Raw genomic sequence first — 9928 nt, 5'->3', positions numbered from 1 at the left:
AGCCGCGCCACAAAGGGCCCGCGCGCAGCCGCCGCCGCCGCGCGAGGAGCCAGGATGGTCCTGGTCCACGTCGGCTATCTTGTGCTTCCAGTGTTTGGCTCTGTGCGAAACAGAGGTATCGCTTTTTCGTTTCGGGGTCTGCTTCCGAGCGGGGATCGCCGCAAGCACCGGGGCGGGGGTGGGCGCCGCGGGCGGCTGGGTACTTGGGGCACACCCGCGGGGACGCAGGGCGAGAGGTGGCTTTTCCTCATCCCCTTTCGGGAGGACCCCGAGTGTGGGGGTGGCCGCCCTTGTGGGGAGCTTTTGTAGTGAAGTTACGGTTTGGCAAATGGGTCCCTCCCTCCCCAACCCCATTTTTTATTCTTTGCGGCGGACGTAGTTCCTTCAAATCACAACCCCTTCCCCTAATACCTAGCCCTGTATGATCGAAAGAAGGAGAGAGATACATGACTGTGTGTGTGTGCGTGTAAGCATGCTTGGTTTTCTGTCGTTTGCCTTTTTCTGAGGTATATGTTTGTTTTGTATTCTTTTGTGTTTGTATTTCTTCATTTTTTTGGTCATTGGTACCAATGGCTGGTTAGCTGGGATCTGGGTATCTACCCCATCCCGAGCCTCAGCTCCTGTCCCCTCGTGGGCACTTGCACTATTTCCTGTCCCATCCTTTTCTCCCCTTAACCCTTTTTGTGTATCACCCTTGTGCTATGGCCCTGCACCCCCACACCTGCCCCTCGGCAATTGTCTTTGTATGACAGTTGCATATATGGGCTCGAGATGGTTGAGAGTGTGAGTTGTGTGTATGAGTGTGCATGCATGTGTGCCAGTGTGTGCGCGCGCCTCGGAGAGTCAGACGTGCACTACTGTGCACCCCTGGGCCCGGCTGGAGCGGGGGTGTCTGGCCCTTGGGTGCAGCGCTGTGTGTGAGGCTGGGGTGGGGAGCTGCCCCTTCCAAGCCTTTGCCCCGGCCGGCATTGACAAAGCAGCAGGCCGGTGGGCAGCGGGCTTTGTTTTTAACTGTGATAAACGGGGTGTGTTTGCACGGGTCCCCTTTCCCCACATCCCCTTTCCCCTACATTCTGCTACAACAATAGCTTGATTTCCCCTTTCCTACACCTCCCCCACATTTCTTCCATTTTCTTTTAATCCAAAAGCCCCACCTTCCCAAGCAAATCCAAGATGCATTTAGATTTTTTTGTTTTTTTCCTTTCCTTTTTGTATTCTGCCTCTGGACTCACATTTCTCTTCTTGGAAATGTTTCTTCTATCCTCTCCCACTCCACGTCTGCTTAAATCCCTGCTGGCTAAGGCCCTCCTCCCCCACCCCCCTCCCTTGCACACACCGAATGATGTCTTCCCTTTGCAGACGAGTGCTCCTCCACCAAGTCAGAGTGGGGGGTGGGGTCGCAGGGCCAGCGCTTTTAGTGTGCCCCAGGGGCCCGACTGGGCAAGCAAAGGGAAGCCCTGCCCTCTGTCCTCCAGCCCAGCTGTCCCCAGCCCCACGCCTCTCCCTAGGACCTAAAAGGCATGGTTGACCCCCTTAGGCCTGTTTGAACCGCAGTTGTTCGTGTGATGATAGACTGATGACATTCTGCATTTATCAAATCTTTTTTTTTTCTTCATTGTGTAGCTCAGTGAATGGTCAACTCGCTGCTGTGTGCGCTGTGACCCTTCTGCCTCCGCATTTAGCTGTATTGTGACACCCCTCTTAACCATTTCCTGTCTCCATCTGAGGAAGGCATTGCTATTTAAGCGGCAGTATCCCCTATCTCAGGCCAGCCTAGCCATGGGGGGCTGGAGAGCTGGGTGAGGAACAGGAATGAGGGGGCTTGCATGAGACCTCCCCTGAAATGCCAACCCCTCCCTCAATATGCAATTATCTCTTATTACTTGGCGTTTCCTCTTAAAGCGGGTGTGGAACATTACACTAGGCAGAAATTCAAAAATGATTAAGAAGGATGTTGAGCCTGAAAGGATAATTATCCTGATTAAATCATTATCATCCTCATTAATACCACCAATCTCTAAATACCATTGCAGGATGCCGATTCCATGTTTTGAAATTCAAATTTCTCAGCTGCCTTTAAATTTTATTTTTAATACCACCCCCCCCCCGCCCCCAACAACAACAAAAAACACCCAACAAAAGAGATTCCGCCCGTCAGTCAAAGTTTTACTTTCATGGCAAACACGCCCACAGGAAATTCAAGGGCTGAGGGGCGAGTTGAGCTGTGGGTCAAATTTAGCACAGTGTGACAAGAATTCATGACCTTTTGATAGAGGATACTAATGCTTAACCCAACAAGGTCCTAAACCACAATCTTTTTGTAAAACTATTCTATAGTCTGCCAGCTTAAATCTGTTCTTTTTAGTTTCCATTGTAGTAGTGTAGGATGTAGGCCATTTCAGAATAGATGTAGAGAAATAACCATTTTTGTATCTTCATCTTGTTTAGCCGAGTACATTGCACTGTAAATCCCTGTTAAGTGGATTCCTTTTGCCTTGACTTGGAGGCTGCTGCACCCCATTTCCCGTTATCTGGGTGGCCATCAGCTCCTGGCACCACCCAGGCATAATGGAAGAGATTATATTTAGTTGGAGGCCAAAAATATTAAATCTATATATTAAAAAGAAAATCTTTGAAGAAATGACAGTTGAGGCTTATTCCACAGCCTCTAACGATTTGGAGCACAAAGGTCCCTGGCTGAAGGGGGAGCCACTGCCATGGTGTCTTAATTGTTTAATTGTACAATGTCGAGAGCATCTTTGGACATCCGCCCTGGCCCTCAGAGCTGTCCCTTTAACAGCCGGCTCCCTTCTGCTGCCTCGCCAGCCAGACCTGCTGGAAAACGGAAACAAAACAGCATCAATAATGAAAGAATAAGGCCCCTACTTCGAGGGCCCTTCCAAAATAAAGCCTCAAGTGGCCTCCCCAGACTGCCATTTGGCAATCTGAAAAGAAAGAATAGAAAAAAAAAAAAAAAAAAAAAGAGAGACAGAGAGAGAAGAAAAAAGAATTCCCCCGCAAAATGGTTTTCCATTAAACAGGGATAACGTGTTCTGCTGTGCTGAATTACTTCCTGTTCTTATTTTGTGGGTAATTTTTTCTGTATCAAATATCCTTTTGGTTGTGTATCTTTTTCACCTTTTCTTGTACTAAAACTAAAGCATGATCTGTATTTTTTTACATCCCCCAGTTGACAATGTACAGCGCTCGGTTAGAGACGTTACCCTGCTGAAATGTACTGTGGTCGTGTAGCCCGGGCCATCTGCTCATTGTACGCTGCTTTTGTTCTGTTGCCCTTCCGAAGCATGGTGGGCCCAGCCTTTTTTTTTGTATCGTGTGCATGACAACATTGTTACACACAGAATCCACTAATACTAATATACAATCTCTCAATAAAGAACTAGTTTTCCTATATTAACCTAGTGTGCTTTTTCTCTTGCTGTTTTCCCATTTATTGTCGTATCCTGCTGTTTAGATTTTTCCCCTTGCTTTTCTATCCCCACCCTCACCCACCCACCACCCCACCTCCCATTGTAAGATTCGAGTGAATGCCTTTTCTTTCTTCCTTTTCTTTTCTTTCTTTTTTTTGTGGTACAGATATGGTAACTTGATTCTCATCTAGTCCATATCTTTTTACAATAGATATCTGGGGTGAAGGGAGGGCATCAGTTGACCTGTCACACTGAAATAGCTCAACTGCATTGAGAGAACCCCTATTTTTGCCACCCGTGTACCCAACAGCCTCCCCATTTCATCTTAATTTCCATGTCACACGGACACTTGGTTTATGGTGCTGTGAGAGGGGAAGATGACACTTAGGTGGAGAAAAGGGATACTGTTCTTAACTAGCAACCTCGTAGCATTTCAGACTCGCCTGAACAACCCATTTTTAGTTGTGTTTTAATTTTTCCTTTTTCTGTTTCATTGATTTACTGTCCTTTTAAATCATGCTGGGGGTGGCATGTTACATGTAGTTGAAGCCATTATCTGGAATTTTAAGGGACTCTCATCTATGTGAATATTTAAGTTCTTGGGACCTGCAAGGTCACTTGATTGAGATCTTGGATACATTTGAAACATAAACTCAGACAGCCCCACACCCCACTTCAGGGCCTGCAGCAGGACCTGCCACTGTAGGAATGAGGGCCAGGGCTCTGCCTGCCCTGAGCCTTGAGCTGCCAGTTGAAGCGGATTATAGTCTGGTTCCCTGACAGCTGCTTCATCTGTGGCCTTAAGGCTTCTCTTAAGAGAAAGAAAGCCAGATCTCTGCCATTGTCTTAGGGGACAGAATGTGCATAGGGGAGGGGGGGCAGACGGGGTGGGGGCGGAAGGGGAGTCAGGACCCACCCTCAAATCGAATTGGAGGAAGAGCCCTTAAAAAGTGCCATTTTCTTGTAATTACTATTGAGAAGCCAATGGAGAGGTATTTTTTTCCCCCAGAGTGAAACCCAAATTCAAGAATTTATCAATTACACCTATTCAGTTTCAGCCCAGAAAAAGCCTTGCTAAGTGAGGCGTTTTAGACACTAAGGAAATCAGTCGATTAAAGAAATTCAGGGTTCCTTCAGAGGGTCATCATTTTGGAGCCTCTCTACTTTTGCTGTCGTGCCTGCTCCCTGCTCCTCTGGGATGTCTCCTGGGCTTGCCTCTGCCCATGTTCCTTCCCCGAGGAGGCACACCCCTGCCTGACCACAGTGTGTCCTTGCCTTCTTTGTGGCTTCATGCGACTCTCTTCTCCCCCCATGACTGCCCTCTCTGCTCTGGCCCTTTGTTCTCTCGCTCTCCCCAGCCAGGGTGGGAAAGCTGAGCTGATTTACTGTGACACATGGACACACAGAGATGTTCCCAGTGGAGGCTCGGACTGTAGTTTGCATGAGAGCACATATGCGCGTCTACAGGGCTAGTCTTCGAGAGTTTCATTTGTTTCTTCTTCTCCTCCTTCTTCTTCTTTTTGGTTTACATGAAACAACTTTGAATTTGTTTCTAGTTTGAAAAAGCAAAATAAAACAACCCCCCATCCAACCTCAACAATAATAGAACAACCCCAAAATCAGGTGGACCTCCTTCATTTTGTCGTAAAGAGCAGAGGCTCGTTAGATCACCATTAACCAACACCAAGATTTTATTTTTCCAGATGAGTGTTAAGTATGTCAGAATGGTTTGATCAACACCTTTCGAGGACGGATTAGTAACCTAATAAAATAGAAAGCTGTTGGGTTAGTGGGAAGTCATGTTTAGCAATTTATCAAATGCGTGCTATATTTTGACCCAGGTTTTTAGAACCAAACACACACACGTTAAGGAGACCTTTCCCCCTGACTTTTCCCAACAACCACAAAGCCCTTGGACTTTATATTTACTCTCTAAACCATCTGATGCATATCAGTTTTAATAACTCTGACTCCAGGATTTTGGGAAAGCCATCTGTTAAGTAGATCCTATGCCACAGACTTTGAAATAAGATGGAACACAGCTTTTGTTGCCAGGTCTTGTTTTTGAAGGAGAGAACTCTCTCGAAACCAGCGCCAGATAAGGCCTACTTAATTAATGAGTTTTCTTAAGTAATAGTTTTCCACAAACCAGCACATAATTTTAATCATCCAAGGTTAGAGGAAAAGGCCACCAAGGGTCTTGATGCCCTAATATGCTGAGGTCAGAGTCTGGGCAACATCCCTTCGTTTGCATTTAGCTCATGGCCTGCCCACCTTTTCCTGTGCTCCCCATCTTTACATAAGCACACTGCAGTGTTGCAATGGCAAACTTACTGGTTTTCTAGGTGAAGGAAGCAACCTCTGTGTTGCATCCAATGCAGTGTGGAACCCCTTTCCTGGGGTGCAGGCCAGGGGGGCAGCAGGCCCTTGACCCTGATTGAAGGCGTGGCCGTGGTTTTCCCAATCCTACTGACCATTGTCAGGTAAATGTGCAAGACACTTGTGCCTTCATTTCTCTATGGATCTAAATAGCTTTGGCCAATTCCTGGCTTCATATAATTTGAATGCTAATTAATATCTATTAGTTTCTGGTCTGGTTTAGCCATAGATGAACCAATATATTTCCAAGAGAATTGGGGGGTAGGGGATTACCTTGGGAACACTGACTTTCAGGACAATTTGAGAATTAAAAGCAAACACACAGAACCCTAAAGCTGAACTGCTCACAATGCCTGTACTTTCATTTACTCAGCCATTCATTTATTCACTCACTCACTTGTTTGTTCATTTAGTTAATGAGTGTTTATTGATTACCAGCTTGGGGCCAAGCACTGTGCTAAGGGCGATATAAGAGAAGTGTCAGACTGGAACTCTCCCCTCCTGGGGCTCACGCTGGGGCTGAGAGAGAAATGCTCAGGAAGGCAGATACTGTCTACATACGATATTCGGTGCCCAAGTGTCCAAATGGATGGCACTGAGTCCTGACTGGTGATGTAGAAAGAGCTTGGAGCAGTCCAGAGTTTGAGTCCTAGCCTCTTCTTGACCAGGCCACTGCTCTGAGCATCATCTGAACAATGACCATCATAACACCTACCTGACAGAATGTGTCCAAACTCTTTGCCACAGAGTAGGTGCCTAGGACGTGCTAGATGGTTATTCCTCCCCTCACAGTGGCAGGAGTTTACTTCCCCAAGGGGTCAAATAAAGTCAGAGACAACCTTTCTGAGGAGGTGGGATTGACATGTGCTTCAGAGGGTGGTATGTGTAGGAGGTGAGGAAAAGGATAGAAGCTTCAGGTGGGAGCTGGGGAATGAGTGAGACTCCAGCCAAGGCCAGTGGCTCTGCTGATTTGGTAAGAACAGGAAGTGCTATGAGGAGGGGTGTGTGTGTATGTGTGTGTGTGCAGGCCTGTTGCCTTGCACAGCCACAGGAGGCACCGGGCTCACTGTCCTGTGTTTGAAAGGCCCTCCCCAGAGCACAACTCCAGGAGTTATGTAGTACATTTTCTGGAGACTGTGGGAGAAAAGGCTGGAAGAGGTTCTTCAGAGTTTCTGAAGGCCTTTGAAAGCCTTGGTAGAGTTTAGACATGATCCTTTAGCTACTGGGAGCTCTGTGGGGAGAGTGCTGTTTAAACAACTTACCCTGGCAGCTGATGACAGAGGGTGAGACTAGGGGCTGAGGCCCAGCAGAAGGTCATGGCAGGCTTCCAGGGGTAATGGAGGCCCAGACCAGGGGCCTGGAGGATGGGAGGAGGGCTCACATGCGAGGCCTTACCATGAGGGAGAATAAGCAGTACTGAGGCGGTGGGGAGGAGGCTGAGGGCAGGGAGGTCTCTGGGTGCCTGGAAGGATGAAAGACCATAAAGACAAACAGGGAAGATGGGAACAGCAGTTTAGGGGAAACATGAGTTCAGGGTTTAGGTATACATACAGAATTTGAGATGCTGAAAGTGGCAGAGTGTAGGGGACCTTGGCCATGTCCTTGGAGTTGAGATTCTAGTACTTTTAAATATAGATTCCTGGGTGGGGTGGGACATTAACTTTACCAATAAAAATTCTTAGTATTTACATAACTCACTCTCATAAAAATCTATCTCAATGCCTGAAATCCCCTTATTTGGTAATTCACATGTATCATAGTTAAGCAGTTCACCCTTGGCCAAAACCTCTTTTAAAATATCAGCCCCCTGGGAGCTGGACTACACTGTGCCTCTGACATCACCATTTGAACAAGTTGTATCCAATTGTGCCTACTAAGGTAGGCAAGGGCCAGGAGTGTTGCTCTGCAGGTTTGCAAAAAGGCCTCATACCCACCAATGGGAAAAGGTGGGGTTGGAGGAGGTCTGCCCTGGATACCAGAGAGGGGGGATAAAGGGCAGAGGTGTGGTAACTAAGGACTAGGGCCAGGGTGAAACGGTGGGACCTGTCTGCAGAGAGGGCGCATTCCCCACTTCTAAGCCCTTACTCTTCTGTGACTACATTTCCTCCTCGGTACAGCCTGCAAGGAGGTAACTGAGGACCAGAGAGGAAACTGAAACCAAGACTGGGGAAAACTTTTGCCTGTCCTCCTGAGCCAGAACTGGACCCAGGTGTCTGGGCACCCCGTCGCAGTTCCCTGCATTGTCCCTCACACCTACATGCCGCTAGGAACCCTGTCAAGTCTAAGACAAGAATGAGAAAGAAACTCCAGCTTTCCTTCTGTAACTGGTGGACCTAATATATGGGATCCTTATCCATATTGGGCAGAGACCTCTTTCCACTCCTGCCTGCCAAGCTATGAGGGGGTCTAAGTCCCCAACACTGAACCCCACACCTCACAGAAGGGGACTCTGAGGGACAGGGAAAGAGCACGGTGGACCCTGTGCATGAGACCCCCGGTCAGAAGTGAGCCAAGCGACACAGCCTGTGTGGTGAGTCTCTTCACCTTCAGACTCCACTCAGAGGAGGCCGGGCTGGTCGGAGGAGACACAGGGAGGTGGAGTCTGTGCTCTGATTTCCACAGTATAATCGGTGGCCCCTTCCTGAAGCTTTGGCTCCTCAGTTGTGGGAATGTCTCATGTCCTTTCTTAGCTAGATCATCTAGATGCCTTCACAAATGATATTTATGTTATATCATGGAAGTAATAGAATCACATTTTGGAACATTTAGAAAATAGACAAAAGAAAAAAAAATCTCTTAAGCATCCATGACGCTGTGATCATGTTAATGAAATACCTTTGGCATGGTTATTCACATACTGATTTTTTGTTGTAGCACCATAAACACAGTACACATACAATGTATACACAATATACATACAATTTTGCATCCTCCGTTTTTAATGTAACATTGGATCACAAGCACATTCACATTTTGCTCCATAGTTTTCACAAGCATCCCTTTTAAGGGCTGCATAATATTCCACTTGAATGGTGGCTAGACTGGCAGTTTGATGGATTCTGATGGACTTACACTGCCACAGGCTGCAGGACCATTCCATGCTGGTCTACCCACCACCTCCCTGGGCTTAGTCATGTAGGGAGGAGATGGTTAGTGGAATGAGTCTGACAGCCCCCCAAGCCTCTCTGCCACCATTGTCCCCTTCACCATCAACAAGTGGGTGTGTAGGGGGTCAGATACCAAGGGTGGTTGAGGAAGGAATAAAGTTTGGATAAACTGTTCCAAGACCTGGATTTTGGTCCTTGCTCTGCCACAGACTTCCGCTGTGATCTTGATCGAGGCAGCTTCCTTCGCCAGGCCTCAGTCTCCCGGTCTGTCAAATGGGGATGGCGTGCCCATTGTTTCTGCCCTACAGGACTTGCCATGTGAAATAATGCATATGATGTAAACTGAGAAGCCAGCTAAAGGCAACAGTAATAATAACTCCCAGCAGTAGGAACACTGATCGCACTCAGGCTGGCCATGTTGTGCAGTGGAAAGAGTCCTGGCCTGGAGCCCTGAGACCTGGCTTCAGGTCCCGGTCTCAGTAACACGTGTGTGATGTGTGGGCAAGTCAGACTGCTCTGTGCCTTTTCATCCTCATCTGCCAAGGGAGATAATCGGCCTAATTACCCCTTCCTGCTCTAAAAAAACTGTGATTTCCTCCCAGTGATGATAGCTTACATCTCCACTGCCTTTTTGGCTTTGCATCAGGACAACAGCCGCATACCGTTTAGCTCTCAGTAGGCACGTGACCTTGCCCTTGCCATTCTGTGCCATGAGGTAGTAGGGAGGGTGGCTCATGGCACCTGGTAAGTCAGTGAGGCCCAGAGCTGCGCCCAAATCTGGGCCTCCTGACCCGGGCCTAGGGTGGGTACTGCTTACTGGTGCTGCTGCTGCTCAGTTTCCACCTCTCAGCAGAAAGTTCCCTCCGATGCTCTTGTTTTGAACATCCCTTGAGGTGGGCCACTGTTGGCCATAGCCAGGTGGAGGGGGCAGTAGGGAGGAGTCACCCACGTGGTGGCCCATCCCCAGATCTCGGGTCTCAGCCACTCCCCACTGGCGTCCTCAGAAAGTGA

The 9928-nt window shown here is 48.0% G+C and overlaps 1 protein-coding gene across 1 annotated transcript in view; it reads left to right on the top strand.

Moving 5' to 3' along the window:
* Positions 1-54: 54 nt before the first annotated feature.
* Positions 55-9928, top strand: part of ARK2C (arkadia (RNF111) C-terminal like ring finger ubiquitin ligase 2C) — a 110489-nt gene continuing 100615 nt past the window's right edge. Inside the window, exon 1 of the mRNA XM_004380884.2 lies at positions 55-115. Within this exon, the coding sequence (XP_004380941.1) occupies positions 55-115 (61 nt within the window). The remainder of the gene's footprint in view (positions 116-9928) is intronic.

This window comes from Trichechus manatus, unplaced genomic scaffold (genome assembly GCF_000243295.1).
Source record: "Trichechus manatus latirostris isolate Lorelei unplaced genomic scaffold, TriManLat1.0 scaffold00078, whole genome shotgun sequence".
NCBI classification, from domain to species: domain Eukaryota; kingdom Metazoa; phylum Chordata; class Mammalia; order Sirenia; family Trichechidae; genus Trichechus; species Trichechus manatus.
The sequence above is the reverse complement of the archived record's forward strand: the minus strand, read 5'-3'. Positions and strand labels throughout refer to the sequence as shown.